Source organism: Archocentrus centrarchus, chromosome 11 (genome assembly GCF_007364275.1).
Source record: "Archocentrus centrarchus isolate MPI-CPG fArcCen1 chromosome 11, fArcCen1, whole genome shotgun sequence".
In the NCBI taxonomy this organism is placed as follows: domain Eukaryota; kingdom Metazoa; phylum Chordata; class Actinopteri; order Cichliformes; family Cichlidae; genus Archocentrus; species Archocentrus centrarchus.
The window spans coordinates 1,739,844-1,762,238 of record NC_044356.1 but is presented as its reverse complement, the minus strand read 5'-3'; the positions used below and the strand labels follow the sequence as shown (position 1 = coordinate 1,762,238).

Genomic DNA, 22,395 nt, shown 5'->3' with positions numbered 1-22,395 from the left:
CTTACATGAACAAATTGGAGTCTATGAGATAAATGATTCAAACCACTGTAGTGCAGAACATTTTAATACCTATGGGATGCTCTAATCTCTGTAATAAAAGGTCATGGTCACTGCACTGAGATGAGTCCACTGTCAGAGGCCATGAGAAGATCATCTGTAACCTTCACTAATGCTGTTTCTGTACTGTGAGGAATTCTGAAACCTGACTGAAACTCTTCAGATAAACCGTTCCTCTGCAGATGATCAGTTAGCTGGTTTACAACTACTCTTTTAATTGTTTATAGATGGCGGCGCGCATAGTCGCAGCGGCTCAGTGCTCTCCTTTTCGGTGCTCTGTGAAATTGTGTATGTTGTTATGTGTGCTTCAACTGTGGCTCAACACATCACCATTATGTCGGGCGGACATTATAACATACAGACGGCACGAACTCCTACATATAGGAGCACAAAGTGAGCAGGCGGTTATGGCTGACTTCCTCCACTCTCACAACATCCCGGTGGACATCGCCAGACCACCTGGCTCTTTGTGGTTCATCATCCCTGTGAGGGGGGGTCGCAGACGGAGACGGCGCAGAGAAAGGAGGCAGAAAAGAGGCGGCAGAGCTGGCGTTTTGGAGAGGCTACGTAAACGGCCTCATAGACCTCCGTTACCCAGTGTTTTCCTCGCCAATGTAAGATCACTCCCGAATAAAATGGATGAGTTGAGACTGCTGGTGGCTACAAACAGGACCGTGAAGGACTGCTGCGTTTTGCTCTTCACTGAGACCTGGCTTCATTCATCCATTCCTGATGCAGCCATCGAGCTAGCCGGCAGGACAACGCACCGGCATGACAGAATGCGGACCTCCGGTAAGAGCAGAGGAGGGGGTGTGTGCTTGTATGTAAACAACAGCTGGTGTACAGACAGTATGACTGTGAACAGCCACTGCTCTCCGGACCTGGAGTACATGACTGTTAAATGCAGGCCCATCTATCTGCCCCGTGAGTTTACAGCTGTTTTGATCACTGTTGTTTATCTTCCCCCTGATGCTAATGCTAACTCGGCTGTTAGTCTCTTACATGACACGGTTTGCAGTCAACAGAGCAGATATCCTGAGGCTGTACACATCATTGCAGGAGACTTTAACCATGTCGATTTAAAGACTGTTCTACCCAAGTTCCATCAGCATGTTAAATGCCCTACAAGAGGGAACAGCACACTGGATAAAGTCTACTCTAACATCAAGCTGGGTTTCAGGGCTGTGCCACTGCCACATCTGGGCCAGTCAGACCATCTGTCCCTGCTTATGATTCCAGCATACACCCCCCTCAGCAAAACTGCTCTTTCTACATCTAAGACTGTTCAGACCTGGCCTGAAGGTGCCTCTCAACAGCTGCAGGACTGCTTTGAAACAACTGACTGGGACGTATTCAAGCACCAGGACCTGGAGCAGTATACCTCGGCTGTTCTGGACTACATCAAGTTCTGCACCGACACTGTAACTGTGGACAAGAATATCCAGGTTTTTCCAAATAGAAAGCCATGGATGAATGGAAAGGTGCAGAGCTTACTCAGAGAAAGGAACATCGCCTTCAGAGCTGGTGATGGGGCGCTTTACAGCGCTGCCAGAGCCAACCTGAAGAGGGGCATCAGGGAGGCCAAGGCTGTGTATAAGAGGAGGATTGAGGACTGTTTCCAGAGCCACGACTTCAGGCAGGTGTGGCAAGGGGTTCGGCATATTTTGAACTACAAACCCAGCCTGTTAGTTGATCAGCGTAACATCAATCTGGCAGAGGAGCTGAACAGCTTCTTTGCACGCTTTGAGGTACAGCAATCAGAGACAGCCATCCAACATCCCTCAGCAGGCAGCAGCAGCATCCTCAGGCTGCAAGAGCAAGAGGTGAGGCGTATGCTGGAAACTGTGAACCCCAGGAAAGCTGTGGGGCCCGATGGTGTCTCTGGACGGATACTGAAGGTCTGTGCGGCTCAGCTGGCTGGTATTTTTACCAGCATTTTTAACCAGTCCCTGAGCCAGGCTGCTGTCCCTTCCTGCCTGAAGTCCTCCATTATCGTCCCCATCCCCAAGAAGAACACTATCAGAGGTTTGAATGACTACAGGCCAGTAGCACTAACACCAATTGTTATGAAGTGCTTTGAAAAGCTTGTCCGGGCTCACGTCATCTCCAGTCTCTCTCCCAGACTAGACCCCCACCAGTTTGCCTACAGAGCCAACCGGTCCACAGAGGACGCCATTGCCACGGCCCTCCACTCTGCCTTCTCTCACCTGGAGCAGGGGGGGAACTACGCTCGGCTGCTCTTTGTGGACTTCAGCTCGGCGTTTAACACCATCCTTCCTGGCAGACTGGTGACTAAACTGTCAGATCTGGGGATACCACGCTCCACCTGTCTTTGGATCAAGGACTTCCTGACAGACCGTTCCCAGAGGGTAAGAGTAGGTCCCCACCTCTCTTCAGCCATCAGCCTCAGCACCGGCTCTCCACAGGGCTGTGTGCTGAGTCCCCTACTCTTCACCCTCTACACACATGACTGCACCTCCATACATGCCAGTAACTGCATCATTAAGTTTGCGGATGACACCACTGTGGTGGGGCTCATATCAGGCGGGGATGAGTCAGCATACCGGGACGAGGTGCAGCGGCTGTCAAGGTGGTGCAGTGAGAATAACTTGATCCTGAACACCACTAAGACAAAGGAGATGGTAGTAGACTTTAGGAGGACAACACATGTCATTCAACCTCTGTTCATCGAGGGGGATGAAGTGGAGCTGGTTTCAGATTTTAGGTTCCTGGGAGTACATCTGCAGGATGATTTGACCTGGAGTATCAATACGACCAGCATTGTCAGGAAGGCCCAACAGAGACTGCATTTCCTGAGGGTTCTTAGGAGCAACTATCTGACCCAGAATCTGCTGGTGTCCTTCTACCGTTGCTGTGTAGAGAGCATCCTGACCTACTGTCTGTGCGTGTGGTTCAACAGCTGCACAGCAGCAGACAGGAAAACACTCCAGCGAATCATCAACACGGCTCAAAAGATCATAGGCTGTCCCCTGCCCTCCCTCCAGGAACTGTTCAATGCCCGCTGCCAGAGGAGGGCACAGAACATCCTCCAGGACCCCTCACTCCCTGGACACTCCTTGTTTCAGCTACTGCCATCAGGCAGACGTTTCAGGACAATGAAGGCCAGAACAAACAGACTGAGGAACAGCTTTTATGCCAGGGCTATCATTGAACTGAACTCTGTGTGGTTTGGACAGTGATGTGGGGTGGTAGTGCTGACTGTGTGCGTGCGTTGGTGTGTGTATTGGGGCTAGATTCATCTTAACTTACTATTGTGCCCTGTATTTTAGTAATCATTTTTATCACTCATATTTTTATTATTTTATTATTTATTGTCTGAGGCACCTAGAAAAGGAATGCATTTTAAATTTCGTTGTGCAACTTCTGTGTACAATGACAATAAAGATTCTGATTCTGATTCTGATTCTTTTGTTTTTGTTTTGTTCTAAATGAAGCATCTTTGTGACACCACATGCACATTCAAAATCATTTAAATCAAATGAAAACTCACCTGCTCATGGTCAGTGACACAAAGGGAGACGAGACAGCTCTGAATGCCAATTAGCAATTTATTTGGACAAACATGTTAAATAATGATAAAGATTCTAGTATGGATTCAGATGCATCGGTGAAGCTGAGGGTGCAGGGTTCAGTGAGATGCGTGTGTGTGTGTGTGTGTGTGTGTGTGTGTGTGTGTGTGTGTGTGTGTGTGTGTGTGTGTGTGTGAGAGAGAGAGAGAGAGAAAGCAGAGGGTGAAAGCAACGGACACCATGAGTGTGTTTCAGGAACATGCTTATAATCTTTTTAACATGGAATCTCATTTTGGAGACAGCCTCAAGAAACTGCAGCCTGGGAGTTTGAGGCTTGGTCACAGTCACCACTAGGTGGTGCTGCTGGGAGAGTAAATTATGCTCAAACAGTCACTGTGTTCAGCAGCTCTTAGAAGATTTTCTGGTCTGTCCTTTGATTTAAAATTTTGTCTAGAATCCATTAAATCAGCTCACATTTAAATTTGTTTCACATTATAAAACTACTGTCAGCAAAACGTGAAGTAAAAATGGAAAACACAATATGAAAATCCTAAAACGTGCTGAGTTTCGATCAGCTAGAAATCTAGAAATTGATCTGTTGGGTTTAAAAAGCTGTTTTCTACCTTTAAGTTAAACCTCTGTTGCATAATTCTCCTGCAGACAATAAAACTATAAATGTCATGACTAAACTGTGGAAACAGACTTTCTACCAAAACTTTAAAAGGCAAGTTTTTATTTCCTTCATTTTCATTATTATTAAGCACCTCCACCAAGGCAGCGCCCCCTCTGGGCAATATTTCCTTTTTAATATTGCATTTTGTACATATTCATTTTGTTCTCTTTGCTCTCTTTAAATGTACTTTAAGAAGTTTGTAGTGCAGTAAAAGTGCAGGGTTGTATTTATTTTCCCTGTTGAAATCCATTTTGACATAATGACATAATTTTGAGTAAATGTGTGTGATTCATTGCATTATTTAGTAAAATTCATTGAAATGTTTTGAAACAAACATGAAGTGAAAACATTCCTGATCACAAGCCCCCCCCCCCCCCCCCCCCCATTTTGGACAAATAAATCTTGAAGTTGACTTTGGAGACCTTGGTGGATGTAAGCCAGATTTTAATAGACTGTAAACATGACCTTTGACCTCTACACCCCACAGATTCTGATCAGATTTCATTCAAAACTTTTTGAGCTGTTGTCTTTTCAGAATGACACAAAAAAGCTGACAACATATACAGTATATACAATATTTTCCAATAATCACCTTTTCCAAAGTGAGATGGTGCCTAACAGCAGCAAAAAGCTCAGATCAAACTTTACTGGCTGGGATTGCTTCTTGTAAATTTGGGTTTCTCCAGTAAGAAATACGTGTGGTCAGTCGGCTGGGATGAACCTGTGGATCAAGAAAAAAAAAATCCCCCCAAAGATCAGAATCACCAAATTTTTATTATTTACTGCGTGATGTAAGTGAAAATTACAACTATCGTAAATCTGAACTAGTTGTGTGAATGGAGGAGTAAAGAGTAAAAAAAAAACTTTGGCGTATGTAGAATTAGATCATGTAAAATTACGTGCTCATTGTTAGGGATTATTTTTACTCAGTGAATAAAGGACAAATGTTTAAAGGTAAACTCCAGTAAATCAATTAATAAACAGTGGATCAACCAAATAATAAACAATTAAATAATGCATTAGAAAGAGAGCAACAGATCATCATCATTAACATTACTGCAGCCCACCTGTGCTCACTGTGTCAGGTAAGAGCCCTGCATTATTTAAACCAAGAAAAGTTCATTAAACAAGTACTTCAAAAACATTAAATATTCTGAGTCTGATTATTCACTTCAGATGAACTTAAAACTATCCAAATACTCTCAGATTCACGCCTACAGAAATAAAAAAAAAAATTAAGCTCATTAATTTGCAATTTTGAAAAGTTTAACAAACTATTAAATAAAATATTCATTTACATTTTCTTTGAAATGTTCCTTTAAACTGTGTATACATTTTCTTGGTACAAGAAAAATGGGAAGCTTCAGATGGCTTCTTCTGAACTGTGATTCAGATCCAGATGTAAATACCTGGAAATGAATGCTGAGATGTTGACCTTTTTTCCTCATATTCATGTTTTAAGTCTACAGCAAAAATAAAGAGACCGGCCTCACGGTTCCAATACTTTTGGAGGGGAGTGTGAATATAACTCAAAACCAACCTCCATAAACCAAAGGTGGGGCCGCACTGCCTCTGCAGACACACTGAAGCTGACCATTTTCAGTATTTCAACTAATTTTAATAAAGGAGAAGCTGGTAGCTGAAGCATTACCGCTCTTGTTTCCAGTCAGTGGCAGATCGGGGATGGTCGCATACGTGGGATCATTTTGGTTTGATACACCTGTCAAAACATTCAATATACAGTCTTCATCAGATCCAACTTTCAGTTTTTTTTAAGCTACTGAACACACCAAGTCAACATTTTTGCTTTTTTCTTTCCATCATACAGGGTACAGATATTTACACCATGTTTTATATTATCCAGAAACAACTTGTGTTGCACTTTTAGTACAATGTTAATAATTCAAGTTACCTTTATTATTTCCAGCATGAAAAGGGGAAACAATCAAGGAATAGGGAGAACCTGTAAAAGAAATATTTTGATTCAATAGAGTATTAATGCAGAGGCAATATCAGCAGAACTTTGGGTTAAATTCTGTGACTGTGAAGGTCTGCTGCAGCTCAGGTTTTACCGCTCTTATTTCCAGTCTGAGGCACATCAGGGATGGTCGCGTATGTGACATCATTTTGGTCTGATGTGCCTGTCAAAACATTCAACAAAAAAGTCTCAGTAAGCTTTTTATATCATTTTGATATGGCACATTTTAGCACCCAGTTAGATTTTTTTGAACTTGCTTCAGAAAGCTAGAGACATCAGTGTGGGCACACCTGGAGCTCAGCTGCTTACATCACACCTGCCAACTTTGTTTTTCAGAGTTTCTTTCATATTTTAAAACTCTGTCACCACAGCCGTGAGATGCTACGATAGCATCTCACGGCTGTGGTGACAGTAGTTTGTCTGGTTGCTTCCCCACAACCAAAGAAAAGTGGATTTTGAAAGCTAAACTTTGGCTGATATGCTCCACTGCAATGCCAGCACTTATAGACTGAGAAGTGAATAATGATGTTGTCGGGTATTGTGAATTGTGAGTTTAGTTTGATTAATATAAAACTCAAAGATGGTTATCTCTCTGAGTAGTCATAAACAACCCATACACCAGGCTAAATTACCAAACAAACAAAAGACGATCTAGTAAAATTATCTCTGAAAGCATTCACGATCTGCTAATTTTCTCCAGGTTTTAATTTCTTCACTGTATGGAATTTCACTGTGGTCACTGTTTGAAGACTTATCCTCATTTAAAGTACTTAAACAACCAAGGGTGGCTCATTCATTCAGTGTGTCAGCATAAAAAACACCCAGATACTCTCATTTACCTGGAAGGTCTGTCACGCAGTCTGCAGATCTGAGTCCAGATCCTGAGAAAGAACGCTGAATGAATTCAAACTATTAGCAGGAAATAATCTCATCAGATTTTGCTCTTGCTCTGTTATTGGATTGATCACTAATATCTACCCACTGGACACTACAAGCAGCTATAGTGAACCTGTTCAGTGGTGTAACTCTGTAACACGGCATATGAATGTATGCAGATCAGTCTCATCCACAGCAGGAAGAAGGAGCTTTGTTCCTCATTTCTCACCATTTATAACTTTAAGTTCTGCAGCTGCTATCTCCTCATAGACGTGGCCCTGTTTGTCATTTCCTGTGAACAGATCACTGTTAGTAAGACTCACATAATTCCTGCTTTGATGGCAAATTTAGAGAACCTCTGACTGAAACTAAACAGGACCATCGCTGAAGCTGAAACAAAGTGTCGAAACAAATGAACAAATAACCTAAACCACAGCACGGTCTCGTTCAGATTCACCTTTTACTTCACTCACCTCGCCTGTTAGACCTGCATCTCCAAGTAATGTAGATGATGATGATGAGGATGATGAGGATGAGAACAAGGACACCAATTCCTAACAGAAGATCACGTTTGTTTTCTGAAAACACAGGACAAAGTAAGAATGATTAACAGGGTGTAATATTTATTAAATTAACAAATATTTTAAAATGTAATTCAGGACAGCTGAGTTTGTTTTGAGGTATCACACATACCTCAATCATAACTGTCATCTAGAGTTGGATAATATTTTAATCTTGTGTACATGTGAATGAGAATTATTTACAGTCGTCCCACAATATACTGTGGTTCACTTATTGCGGTTTCACTGTATCACATATTTAAAAAAAAAAAAAAAAAGCATTACTAGTTCTGTTTCACGCAGTTTTCACTATATTTCAGGATAGGTATTTATATAGGTATTTCTGTAACACCCCATAACTATGTTCATCGCTCGGATGACGAGATAAGTTATGCCTACATCTTTAGTGGAAATAGAAGTACCGGCCGAGGCTGAAGATATTGCACCACCTTCATCGCCATCAGTACTGCACAGCTACATAATTCATCATCTTCATCATTCAAGTGTAGTAAGAGATAGGTTTATAAGAGTGTGGGAAAGGCTTATAAAGCATTAAAAACTAGATAAATAATCAAATAAGTATATAATAAATATAATGCTGCTAATTCGCAGATTTTCACCTATCACTGGGGGTCTCTGGAATGTAACCCCTGCGATGAGGGATCACTGTATATCAGTTAAACTGCACTCGTGCCTGAGATTCTTGGTGGGACTTATACCTAATGAGGGATCAGTTGTTGAAGTAGAGGTTACTGCTGATTGTTGAGTAGAAGTAGTTGATGGTCTTGTTGTTGTTGTTGTTGTTGTAGTTGTTGTTGTTGTTCTGGTTGTCATCACACCTTGAGTATACAATAGAGAATATAGCTACATAAAAATTAACATTTAAAAGACTGACAGAACTAAATGTTTATATATATGAATATATCCATAAATTCCACATAAAAAATAGAATATCTAAAACTTAAGACTAAAGAAATAAAGAATTTTGCATGATATTTTTGGATTTGTAAACCATGATTGGATACTGTATTTGGTCAAATTACAAATTATGGCCACAGATGAATAAACTCACCAGTGCTTTCCTGTAAAAGACTGTCTTTAGGGCTGGCTCTTTATGAGTTCACTGATCCATAAACATATTGCATTTATAGCCAGGTATGAGAACTGTCCACTGTGTTATATAGACAGACTAATTGGAATTTTTAGGCATATTAACCACTCTTTGCGGTGCCTTCTTGGTGGCCTCAGAGAAGCTGCCATACCAGACAATTACAGAAGATGTCAGGACGCTCTCCTCCACACAATGATAAAAAGAAGTCAGCACAGCTGCACCTAGGCCACCCTGCTTCAGCCAACAGAGGTGCAGTCTCACATGCCTCTCTGCAGCTTCTCTCCTCCTGCCATCCCCCCAAAACTCCATATTCATGAAAACACTGCCTGATCCCAGACCACCAAAAAACAAACCCAAAACCATCAAAAAATTACTTAAGTGTCATGGTTAGCTGTGTGGCTGGAGCGGGTAGCCCCCAAAACGCAGGACTCGGGAGAGGGTGGACTTAAAGTGATTTATTGGGATGTAACAGAAGACAAAAACAAACCTGTATTGGGAAAAGCTAAACCAAAACCCGAGGAGGAGCAGAGAGACACACCGCAAGGGAACACCGAAACAGAAACATCAACGACTCGACAACAGGCAGAGAAAACGCAGGACTTAAATACACAGAAGGGCTGATCAGGGCAAGAGGAAACAGCAGGGAGCAACAGGTGAAGCAAATTAAACTAACAACGGGAAGCAAAACTAAACACAAAGCACAGGGAACACACGACTGTCAAAATAATACAGGAAGTCACTAACCAAGGTGCACGCAGACTACATACAGGCGACTGGCACACAGACACGGGGCAGAGACACAGACTAGTCACAACACTAGGAATAAACTCAACATGAAAACACAGGAGGTCAGGGTTAAGACATCATGACAAGACCATGGAGCAGGGGAGACAGGGACGTATCAAAACAACTGAAAAATAACAAAACTCAGGGAAGACAGACCTAAACATAAAACGCTGGACAGACGGCCCAGGACCATGACACTTAAGCATTACATTCAAAAGGAAAACACAACTCAACAGCACCAAACAATAAAACAATTAAATCTGGATTATTAAACATTAGGTCTCTCTCTTCCAAGTCCCTGTTAGTAAATGATTTAATAATTGATCAACATATTGATTTTTTTCTGCCTTACAGAAACCTGGTTACAGCAGGATGAATATGTTAGTTTAAATGAAGGAACACCCCTGAGTCACAGTAAGTGTCAGAATGCTCGAAGCACAGGTCGAGGAGGAGGAGTAGCAGCAATCTTCACTTCCAGCTTATTAATTAATCAAAGACCCAGACAGAGTTTTAATTAATTTAAGACTCTGACTCTTAGCCTTGTCCACCCTAATTGGAAAATTCAAAAACCTCTTTTATTTGTTGTTATCTATCACCCACCTGGTCTTTACTCAGCATTTCTGTCTTTCTCAGATTTTTTATCTGATTTAGTGCTCAGTTCAGATAAAATAATTATAGTGGGTGATTTTAACATCCATGTAGATATTTAAAATGACAGCCTCAACACTGCATTTAATCTATTATTTGATTCAATTGGCATCTCTCAAAATGTAATGTAGCCCACCCACCACTTTAATCATACTCTGGATCTTGTCCTGACCTATGGCATAGAAACTGAAGACTTAACAGTATTCCCTGAAAGGCCCCTCCTGTCTGATCATTTCTTAGTAACATTTACATTTACTTTAATAGATTACACAGCAGTGGGGAATAAATTTTATTACAGTAGAAGCCTTTCTGAAAGTGTTGTAACTAAGTTCAAGGATATAATTTCTTCATTATTATGCTTTTCAGTGCCATGTGCCAACACAGCTACCTAAACTCTGAACCCATTGAGGTTGATTATCTCATCAGTAGTTTTACATTCTCACTGCATACAACTCTGGATACTTTTGCTACTCTGAAAAAAAACGTCTCAAATCAGGAATACCTATCTCCTTGGTATAACTCAAAGTATTCTTTTACGACTTTGTGATTTACTTCATAAATAAAATTATAACCATTAGAGAAAATTTATTTATAACCATCTCACAGACATATGTTCATGTTGAGCTTAAAGACATAGAGCCCTGGTTTCCTCTGTGAATTGCCACTTTATTGTGGTGGAGGAGTTTGTGTGTCCCAGGGATCCCAGGAGCTATGTTGTCTGGGAGCTTGTCCCCCTGGTAGGATCTTCCAAGGAAAATTGTTCCTGGGTGAGGGACTATTCCAAACACCCCTATGGAAGTGTCACTAAGGGAACTGTTTACCCTGCCCGGGATAGGGTTACCGGGGCCCCACCCTGGAGCCATGCCTGGGGAGGGAGCTCAAGTGAGTGCATCTGATGCCTAGACACCAACCCATGGTGTCCCGCTGGACACAACCCAAAGAGAAGACATGGGCCCGTCTCCCTGTAAGCGCACCACCCACAGGAGGTGTCGTAGTGTAGTCGGGCTCACCTCAACGCATGGCCTGGGCTCTGGAACCAGTCTCTTGGAGAGGGGCTGGACTCTGTTCCAGTCTGAAGTTGCCCTTGGAGAGCTGAGGTGGGTATTCTTTAATCCTCCTAGCTTGCTGCCTGTACATTGGAGTTTTCAACAGTAGGTGACTGTAGTAGATGAGATGGTCGTTTCCCTGCGCCTTCAGGCCTTGAATGGGTCCTGACTGTTGCTTGTGCTTTTGCGCCAAATGAGTATCCACCCTTCTTGGAGTCACTGGGTGGTGTGCTCCATCCGGTGACTCCATCGTCCTGCTGGGAGACTACAACACTCACGTGGCCAATGACAGTGAGACCTGGAGGGGCATGATTGGGAGGAACGGCCTGCCTGATCTGAACCCAAATGGTATTTTGTTATTGGACTTCTGTGCAAACCACAGTTTGTCTATAACACAATGTTCAAACATAAGGATGTCCATAAGTGCACGTGGCACCAGGACACCCTAGGTTGCAGGTTGATGATAGATTTTGTAATCGTATCATCAGATCTGTGGCTGTATGTTCTGGACACTCTGGTAAAGAGAGGAGCTGAGCTGTCAGCTGATAACTGATCACCACCTGGTGGTGAGTTGGATCAAGTGGTGGGGGAGGATGCTGGACAGACCTGGTGCACCTAAATGTATTGTGAGGGTGCACTGGAAATGCCTGGCAGAGGCCCCAGCCCAAAAGATCTTCAACTCCTATCTCCGGCAGAACTTCAACAGCATTCCAAGGGAGGCTGAGGATACTGAGTCCGAATGGACCATGTTCCGCACCTCCATTGTTGAGGATGCTGCTCAGGGCTGTGGCTGCAAGGTGGTTGGTGCCTGTGGGAGGAGTTCGATGGGGCCATGGAAAAAGACTTTCAGATGGCCTCGAAGCGATTCTGGCAAACCTTCAGCCGACTCAGGAGAGGAAAGTGGTCCTCTACTCACACAGTCAATAGTGCGGATGGGATGCTGCTGACTTCAACTGAGGCCATTGTCAGGCAGCAGAAGGAATACTTCAAGGACCTCCTTAATCCCACTGACACGCCTTCTGTAGTGGAAGCAGAGTCTGGGGATGAGAGGGATGACTCGCCCTTCACTGGGGGTGAGGTCAGTGAGGTGGTTAAACAACTCCGTGGTAGCAGGGCCCCTGGGGTGAATGAGATTCACCCTGAGTTCTTGAAGGCTCTGGATGTTGTAGGGTTGTATTGGTTGACACACCTCTGCAATATCACGTGGAGACCTGGGGCTGTGCCACTGGATTGGCAGACCGGGGTGGTGTTCCCCATCTTTAAGAAGGGAGACCAGAGGATGTGCTCCAACTACCAGGGGAACACACTCCTCAGCCTCCCCTGTAAGGTCTATGCCAGGGTGCTGGAACAGAGGGTCTGTCCCTTAGTCAAACCCCAGATTCAAGAGGAACAACGTGATTTTAGTTTAAAATTGCATTGATGTTTAAGCAGACGGATTGGAGCTGGGGCTACGTCTGCAGTGATGTGGACGCTGGATCAGCCTGCCATGTTAAAGAGGGAGCTGAGTGTGAAAGCAAAGCTGTTTATTTACTGGTCAATCTATGTCCCTGCCCTCACCTATGGTCATTAACTTTGGATAGTAACCAAAAGAATGAGATTGCGAAGAAGAAATTAGTAGAAATGAGTTTCCTGCAAAGGGTGGCTGACCTCTCTCTTAAAGATAGGGTGAGTAGCAAAGTCATTTGGCTGCTGCTCCTCTACATCAAAAGGAGCCAGTTGAGGTGGTTCAGGCATCTAACTAGGATGCATACTGGGGGCCTCTTGGGTGAGATGTTCCAGGCATGTTATACTGGGAGGCTGGGGCAGACCCAGGACATGCTGGAGAGATTATATCTCTTGGCTGGCCCGGGAATGCCTTTGGGTCCCCCTAAATGAGCTGGTGGAGGTGGCTGGGGAGAGGGAGGTTTGGGCTTCTTTGTTTAGGCTGCTGCCCGCGTGACCCGGCCCCGGATAAGTGGGAAAAAATGGATGGATGGAGAGAAAAAATGATTTATAACCATCTTACAGACATATTTTTATGTTAAGCTTAAAGACATAAAGGCCTGGATGACCTCTAATTTCCTGGTTCTAAATTCAGATAAAACTGAAGTTATTTTATTTTACCCTACAAATCTTAGAAACATGGTGTCTAGCCAGACACTTTCTCTGGATGGCATTACTTTGGCCTCCAGTGACACTGTGAGGAATCTCTGAGTCATTTTTGACCAGGATATGTCCTTTAATGCACATATTAAGGAAATGTTTTGAAATGTGTTTTTTGCATTTGTGCAATATTTCTAAAATTAAAAACATCCAGTCTGCCCTCTACGGCAGATGACTGCCCCTCCCTGAGCCTGGTTCTGCTGGAGGTTTCTTCCTGTTAAAAGGGGATTTTCCTTCCCACTGTCCCACAGTGCTTGCTCATAGGGGGTTGTTTCGACTGTTCGACTGGGTTTTCTAATTTTGGTTCTCTTGTGTTGTCTTCTGAGTTTTACTTCCTCCTGTCTCATTGTTTAGATTAGGTTCAGCTGTGTCTTGTTACCCTCCTGTGCCACTGTAATCAGACTCTCTTTTGTCCTTTGCTGTAAGGTGTATTCAGTAATGTGTTCTTGGGAAAAAATCCTAGCTGACAAATGTCTTAATGCATATATACAAAAGTTTATTGCAAAGAAACAGACAGTGTCAAAACAGGCGCTTTCCTTTGCGACCTGGGAGAGGGTAAGTCTCTAATCGCCCTAGCTCATGAGACAAAGGGACTTGCAAGAGTTATATAGTCAGCACCCACATTCTTGACCCTTGACCTTGTACCACATATAGCATTTTATGGAGAACCAGGTATAGCTTGTTTCCTGCATGTATGTAAGGTCATTCCCTTTTATGGAGGGCCAGAGATCTGCAAGAGGCCCTCTGCATTCTTCTTTCTTTGAGCTGAGGCCAAGCCTTCATGCTCAAGCTCATGTTACTTATTTTACACAAATTAATAAAGCCTAAGACAAAGAGACCATATATGCATATATAGTTTAGCAGAGCAGTACAGACACCACAGCTGTCATGTGTTCAGCCTGTTTAGCTCTTTGTTATGTTGATGGACATAAATTCTGACAGAAGGTTAAATTTGCTTGCACACAAACTGTTTCTCTACAGAGCAGTGAATGATCTCTCTTTTTGTAGATGTCCATAACTGTGTGTACTTTTTGTGGATGTCTAAAAATGACCAATAACCCAAATTCAGAATCTGTCCCCATTAATCATCAGTAGCTTACTCACAACCTCAAACCACTTGCATGCCTACAACTTCTATTATAGTAACAGATGCCATATGACCCCAGAGTTAAACCTGGCCTGGTTTCCTCTGCTGCACCTTTTTGACTGAAACAAAAGGACAGCATTTCCTGTGGTTGAAGCATTTTCTGATTATGTTTTGAATTTTTGTCAATAAAACAATTTAATTTCAGCAGTTTTCTTGTACAGTAAATACAATTTGAGGGCATTTGTTTTTAATGGAGTTTGTTGGTGACTTATTTGGCCTATCTTTTGTTTCTTTGAGGGACGTGTTGTATTTCTTGCTATTGGATCAGTATGGCACAGAAGTAAAATTTTATCATATAAGGTTAAACTAAAAATTGTTTTTGTTTTTTTTTTGCATTTTTGGCCACAGCGGCTTTTTGCGACAGTGGAGAGAGACAGGAAATGGGGGAAAGATACTGGGGAAGGCATGCGGGCAAATTGGCAATGGGCCGGGACGCAAACCCGCACTGCCCGCACCGCAACATGGCGTGTGTATGTGGTCGCGGGCTTCACCACTAAGCCACCCAAGCGCCCCTCATAAGCTTTTTTTTAACATATTTTTTACACATATAGAACTGAACTGTGTGAGAACACAAACGCCTGACTCCTCCACACTAATGCTGAGACAAGGAAGAGATGATACTTAGTCTTTTGCATTTGAGAAGACTAACACAAAAAGAGAAAAACAAAGAATTTGTATCAAAACCTTCTGGTTAGTTAATCATATTTTTATCTGTTAAGGAGGACTTTGACATTTTGGAATATACTCTCTGTTGCTTATGTGAGTACACCTTTAAATGAAGCACTGATAACACTCTCATGGTAGGTATAAGGCAGCAAGCAGTGTTTCTTTGAATAAAGATTAAAATGGGGCCTCTGCAACTCTGTTTGTTGGATGCCCTAGAAAACATGTCACATGGAAGTAAATGCAGTGAGCCAAATACTTTTTTTGTGCACAAATGTGTGCACTTGACCATCAAACAGCCAGTGGTGCAGTCTGGTTTGTGACTAAATGCTAAACTAGGAAGAAACTTCAAACTACTAGTTTTTGAATCCTTTCTTTTATGAAGCTGTTTCATAAAGCACTGTTCCAGTCAGTTTTTAATTAAAGGCTGAAGATAAAAAAAAAATTTGCAGGCCCCCCAAAAATAAATAGATGAAAAATCACAATTCCTCTTCTGCGGCAGTCTTTCTATGTGAACCACACTGGAGACATAAGACGTGCTGGTGGTCACAGTCAGGCTAACAGTTCCCTCAGTTTCCAGTCTTTAAGCTATGCTAAGCTACACTCTGCTGACTAATGCTTCATGTTTAATGGACACAATTCATAGGAAAACATTTCATCACTGAAATGTTTTCCTATGAATTGCTTTTTGGGTTTGCATCTCTCACCTTGGTCAGATCTCCCTCCTTTGGTCACATTCAGATAAGCGGCTGGTTTTCCATCACAGTAGTACAGGCCAGTGTCAGCAAGCTCAGCTGCTTTTATGATCAATGTTTGGTTCTCAGTGGAAACACGAATACTTTCTTGTTGTATTTCAGCATTGTCTTTGCTCCATTTCCGAACACCTGATTCTCCAACATCATGAGAACATTTCAGAGTGATGTTGCTCCTCTCTTCAACACTGTGTATCATTGTTCCTGTGAATAAAAAAAATTACACTTATTATATAAAGTGATGCTTCCTGACATGAAACGTAAGAAACAGATTCTCTGCTGAGGGAAAAATGTGTCACATTTCATGTTGAAGCATAATGTTGAACATCGTTGGTGATACAGAGAATGCTCAAGTACAGTTTTATTCTTGATCCTAATTTGCTGGAAGTCCATTTTACACAGCAGGTACTGGAGCTAATACAGAGAGAAGATTAGATCAGTTTGTTGAACTAATGCTCTCTGAATGCAACAAAGTGGTTAAAAAGATGGGTGCATGGATGGATCACTCATGTCTGGCAGGCATGTTAAGAATGATTTTTGGTGCTGCTGTTTGCTCAGGCCACTGTTGCTGTTGGAATATTTAGAATCTTTCAGTCTGATATTGTCTCTGGCTGAAGTACGCTGCACTTGATCATTTTGTGTGGAAAAGTCGGTGATGCGTCAAACTTTTTATGTCAGCAGATTTGTGTCAAAGCTATTTGCCGATGTGGAGAGATGGATTATGGGTATTGATCCTATGTAGAGGCTTCAGAAACACATTTGCATCAAATCCTTCAAAACCTCACAGCATGTGTCCCAGTGGCTGTTTGCAGTTCAAATGCTTATTGGTTTAAAAGTGGGCTTCAACAGGAAAGGAAGCGACAGAGTTTCACCACAAAAAAAGAAGTACATAAAAACAAAACAAAACATGAAATATCAAAAAATGAGAAGAACAGATGGGTGCTGCAGCGGGCAGTTTTGATTGTTTCTGACACTCTATTTCACTTCACTATCTATTGCTATTCGTCTGTTTCAAGCATAGCAGAGCTAAGGTATCAACAACAGCACAAACACAGTCAAGAGTACCAACATTATCATTTGTTCCACATATTTTTGACACTCCTGGTTACAGTACACAGCTGCTACATGACTTAACAGAGAAATCTGTTAACCATGGTTGTGATACCAGCTATTATACATAAGAATCATACCGTACAAACACAAAGTCGATTACTGTGCAATAACCAAATTACATGTGCTGCATGGAAAGCACTAAAAGGCTTTAGTCTGAATCATTTTTGAGACAGCTTGGGACAGTTTATAAATACTGTATCCAGATGATGCTTTTTTAGTGTTCTACTGATGAATAATGTAATTGAGCTGTTTATACTGTTGTATGCTACTACTATAGTATTTGCTGTGGTATGTAGATAAACAGTAGCTAATCTACAGTAACAGGAAGCTCATGTGACAAAAGCAATTGTAATTAATGTCAAAAACATTATTTTTTAACAGTATTATTTATTTTAGCAGAAAGACACGATTTTTAAAGCGAGAGAAAAGCAGGTTAACTTTGATAAAGTTTGATGTTACCTGATGGGATCACTGTCAGCTCCACGGCTGCTTCATTGTTACAGAGGTATCTTCCTGAGTCTGAGACAGAAGCTTTGAGGATGATCAGTGACCCGTCCGCCTGTGAATTGTATCGTTTGCCTGAATCATTAATGTGTTTTTCGTTTCTGTCACCATCAGCTGTAAGTATGTCAACTTTCCTTCCTTCACTCTCCCTGCTCCACAGCACTTTACCCTTCACAGAGTGAGGACAGGGCAGGATGGCATTTTCCTTCTCCTTAAATACTTCACGGGTTAAACCTGCAAAACAAAATTAAATCTCAGTCAGAATCCCACAAACATTCAGATGCAGCGAGCACACATTAACATTACATGACTTTATTTCTCAGTGTTTCATAGACTTTGGCTGCTACATGATCATTCTCAGTGAAGTCTCAAAGAATTTCCATGTTTACAATCATCCAAGATTTTGTATAGAAATAAAAATCACAAAACAAGCCGATATCTGACAGACATGTCTGTTTTAGTGATCAGATTTGAGTTGTGAGGTGAAAATATTTCTTCCTGTGAAGTGGAGCATGATGGAAAAAGTTTGAGAAGCACTGCTTCATGTTAGGGAAGATATTAATTCAGGTCACTGTGAGCCTTCAAACACCAAGCCAATTTATGCCTGAATGAAAGGAAACGTAACACACAAAAGGCAATCCTGTTGGTGTATCCATCACCGGGGCTTACAGCGTACAAAGAGAACCAAAACCATATAATTCATGCATCACTGGTTAAAGTGTTGTGGTGTTCTTGGTCAGAGTTAGGTGACATAAAGGGCAGCAGGGATAAATTTGAATCTAAGCTGATGATGCTCAACTTCAGCCACTGAATTCCACCTTTTTACAAACTCTATGCAGTCCAGCATAAAGACAGTAAGAACAGCGTACTGTCAGTGTGAGGGAACTGAAATCAGCCAAGACCGTTCATGAAACATCTGCTAACATTTCACTGAGAGCAGTAAACCTCAGAGCAGCAGCAGCAGCTGATCCCAGCCTGTACACAAAGAAAATCTACTGGAGCTCACAACAGAAATTATTATGGCACACAGTATCCACACTTCACCCCTGCAACTGATCTCAGGGTTCACACACCTGCCAAATCCCACAGAAAACAGAGCTTTTTTAAAAAAAATCTCTTTCTTTGTTTTACATACATTGAGTGTTCAAGTGGAGCACATTCATTAGAATTTAGATTGAAATAGTTTTTATTCCTATGTAATAATATTATTTTCTTATATCAATATAGCATGAGGTCCTTTGCACAAAAATAGCTCATCCAAAGAGGTACCTTTTACTTTCTTACTGTGTACATTTCTGAACCTGTACTTTTCACTTTTACTTGCGTTTAACCAGTACTTCGGCTTTTTCCAGAGTATCCAAAGAATGTGTGTACTTTTACCACCTCTGCTTCTCAGAGGTTCAATCAGGAAATGCTGGTTTCTTTGTCACATCTACACGCAGCTGGAAACTCAAAGGTTGGACTGTTGGTCACACAAAGCAACCACTCTTTTCTTTTCTTATGATCAAAAATGACTTAATCTGGAAAATAACTGGCTGAAGATTTTATGATATAAATTTCCTGTCACTGAGAAAAATCATGAAACATTTGCACTGCAGTCACACCAACAGCCAGACACATGATTTGATCTCATACTTGACTTTGCACTAAAATTTTATGGTCTTTTGAAAGCGTATGTGGCCACCACAGAAAAATTGTTAATCAGAGATTAAACTTAAAGTTTCTCACCTGCAGTGACATTACATCCCAGAACACAGGCTAACAGGCAGCAGATGATGTTCACCTTCATCCTGAGCAGCGGGAGTGTGCGAAAGGTTCCTGTGTGATCTGAGAACAGGAACTCAGCTGTCTCTGTGAACACGCCTGCTCTTCCTCCTATTAGTAACTTTTTTGTGGTTTTGTTTTCTTTTGTATTACAGTCTGGGGTATGAACATGTTTCAGTTTCAACAATTATTGCATTTGTAACTTCTGAAATGGTTATGATATTATCAGCTGTTAGAAATCATATGCACACATATACAATAAGATTATTTAATCGGAGGTGAAAGACGGAGGAGGACAAGACAGTTTCTGTTTCCAGGTTCTTTTAAAAATGATGGTCTTACAAAGGAAACCAAGAACCAAACGGCCCAGTCAGATATTTGCTCTCACATTATCAGATAGTACTGTGCATTTCTCAGAGGAAGACAACAGCAGGTGAAAGTGAGCTCACTCTAAGTGCAGGAGTTGTGGTGGGGAGCATTCTAAATATTGAATGGGCGTTGTGTATGCATGCAAAGGTTTTTTTTGTATGCGCTTTGTGGGCGAGAGTGTTGTGTCAGGAAGGGCATCAGAAACTAAAAATCAGAGATGTGGAGCTGCCCACTTATCCACAGCTCAAAATGACTGTTTGCAAAGGACAGCCAATCAGAAGAAAGTTGGTTTAAAAGGAGAAATTGACTGAAGAGTAGAATTAAAGGTTAAGGGTGGCAGGAGCAGAGACTGTTTGCTGAATGAAGAAGACAGAGCTGGCTGTGCCAGCGTGGGAAAGCAGAAGTGATGAAAAGGGTAGTGCAGCATCAAGAATACAGAAGCATGAGTTCATCTTACTGAGCTTACACATAGATTCATTTAGGATTCTTTTAAACTGTGAATCACCCAAAGCTATTCCAGTAGAGCTCAAGAATGAAAATACAGAGCTGGAAATGAGCAAATGAGGTGCTGATTAAGTGGAAAATATTTGGTCACAAATTAGTCAGTGTTTGCGTTTCTTCCAGTGGCTCAGAGTTCATTGAGGGGATAAAAGTGTTACATTATTGTTTTAATGAGAGACCAATGTCTATCACTCATTATGGCATCTCAACATGGTTTATAAACCAGTCAGTTAAATTCAGAAAACCCCTTCAAACCCCTTCAAAAAAGAAAAAAATGGGTGGGAAATATGATTTTTTTGCTGCCCTCGTATTCTGTCCATGAGATATTTGAGGAAACAGCGATGAACCAGGGCCTTAAAAAACAAAAAAACAAACATTTTTTTGACCCAAATCAGAGACTGTATATCAAAGATGGACACAGATCCATGGATGCCTGAAAAGTGAAGCTCATGTGGAAGTGCTCTAAAACTCCAAAGACAGGACAAAAGACATGTGAACACAGATAACTACCTATCCCAGCTGTTAAAGGGCAGCAGGCAAGTTACAATCAAGGCTCAGACTCAGACCTGGACTCAAACGCAGGACACTGGAGAAAAAGTTTAACAGTTTTATTACAGTCACAGAGGAAAAACAGGTAATATGGGAAGGCAGTATTTTCAGAGGGGTGGGTAGGTCATCCACTGAATTCTCTCACCTTCAGATTACCTCTCTTGTAGTTCCACAAGACAGGAAAAGACTGCTCAGAGGAAAGCCCGGTTAGGCCAAGGTAAGCAAATCCACACAAACTGAGTAACACACAGACTACAGGAACCAAACAACACTACCACAGTCAGTGCAACAATCTAGGGCTAACTGAGGGATTTCTTTAGCTTTAGGGCAGGAAACAATCAGTTACACACGGGTGAATTAATTACCAACAGAGTCCAGCAAGTAGAGGAGAATCCTGCCTCTGAAACAGAGTAAAACCACACACAGCTACACACACACTGACAGGAACAACAAAGAAACACAACAGCAAAACCCTAGACAGGTCGATCTTTCACAGGGCCAACACAGAACTGACCTGCAGTCAGTTAAACTAACATGAATAACTCCACACAGAAAGGCCCCAGACTGGATTTGACCTCAGGACCTTCTTGCTGTGAGGCAGCAGTACTAACCACTGCACCACCCCAACAACAAATGGTAATCAAAGTTGTCTTTATAATAATATAAAAATAAAAAATGAAACTTAATACTTTAGGCTAACTGTGACCTGTCTGAAAATGAAAGTTCAAAACTACCAGATGCGTTTGCATGCATTGGAGATGAATTAAAGGAAGTCAGGCTAGATAATAAACACAAGCATAAAGGAAAAGGGGGAAATGTAGCACAACACAATAAATTACTTGACAGCATGTAACAGATAAACTCAACCAGTACAAACGGAAAGTGAGCTGACCAGTGTTACAGAAGAAGAAATAAGAGAAAATAGAGCTGCCACTGAGTTTCAGACTAAATAAAGATGTCAGTAGTTTCAACACAAAGATTTCTTCATAGCTGTCTGCACAGACATACAGCAAAGATTAAAAAATGATGACACATGATGAGGAAGCAAAGTGTAGTTAGCTAGAAACTTTTCATCAGAGCTGCAGCCAGAGAGAAAAACAAACAAGCAAATAAAAAACCCAATAATTTCCTCGTTACACCACAAAAGAAAAGAGTTTGCCCGACCTCAAGTTTCAGGTGCTGAAAATGAAACCCGAGTTTGTGTTTTTCAGTCTGTGTGGTTACATGTCTGTGTGTTGGAAAAGCAGCCATCTCATCCTGCTGCATGCCAAAATAAAAGGGCTGAGGGGCCGAAGGAGACTTATGGGCTCGACACACGGGGAGCGACAAACGACAGCGACGAATGGGTCGCATCGCCACTGGGGTGAAACCGAACACACGGGACGCGATAGCGACGGCAGCTTTGCGAATCGCGCTCTTACGTCACTCGTCTCCAAGAAATGTGATTGGTTATGAAACTGGAGGGATTTAGACATTTTCAAAGCAGTCCATGTCAGACACGGCAATAAAGATGAGGAGTCTGAAGATTTTATTGGAACTGACAGAAATCTTGCTGTTAAGTCTCCTCTACAAAAGAAAAAGACAACCTCGCGTTCATCCTATATTAGCACAAAAGTCCTCTCTATC

At 41.9% G+C, this 22,395-nt stretch overlaps 1 protein-coding gene across 1 annotated transcript; it reads right to left on the bottom strand.

Annotated features, from left to right (window-relative positions):
• Positions 1–4,691: 4,691 nt before the first annotated feature.
• Positions 4,692–19,385, bottom strand: LOC115788727 (uncharacterized). The gene is made up of 10 exons (XM_030741878.1): positions 19,315–19,385; positions 17,542–17,820; positions 15,925–16,173; positions 7,588–7,692; positions 7,344–7,406; positions 7,078–7,132; positions 6,333–6,401; positions 6,173–6,223; positions 5,912–5,980; positions 4,692–4,981 (listed from the first exon to the last, which is right to left on the bottom strand). Exons 1-7 carry the CDS (start codon positions 19,373–19,375, stop codon positions 6,383–6,385), a joined length of 831 nt encoding a protein of 276 aa, XP_030597738.1. The 5' UTR covers positions 19,376–19,385; the 3' UTR covers positions 4,692–4,981; positions 5,912–5,980; positions 6,173–6,223; positions 6,333–6,382.
• Positions 19,386–22,395: the final 3,010 nt, after the last annotated feature.

Excerpts from the sequence above, each read along its gene's own strand:
- LOC115788727 (XM_030741878.1), bottom strand. The coding sequence starts at position 19,375 with ATGAAGGTGAACATCATCTGCTGCCTGTTAGCCTGTGTTCTGGGATGT. Across the intron at positions 17,821-19,314 it reads GGGATGTAATGTCACTGCAG|GTTTAACCCGTGAAGTATTT; the intron begins GTGAGAAACTTT and ends TTTGTTTTGCAG. Across the intron at positions 7,693-15,924 it reads AGGAGGGAGATCTGACCAAG|AAAACAAACGTGATCTTCTG; the intron begins GTGAGAGATGCA and ends CTGTGTTTTCAG.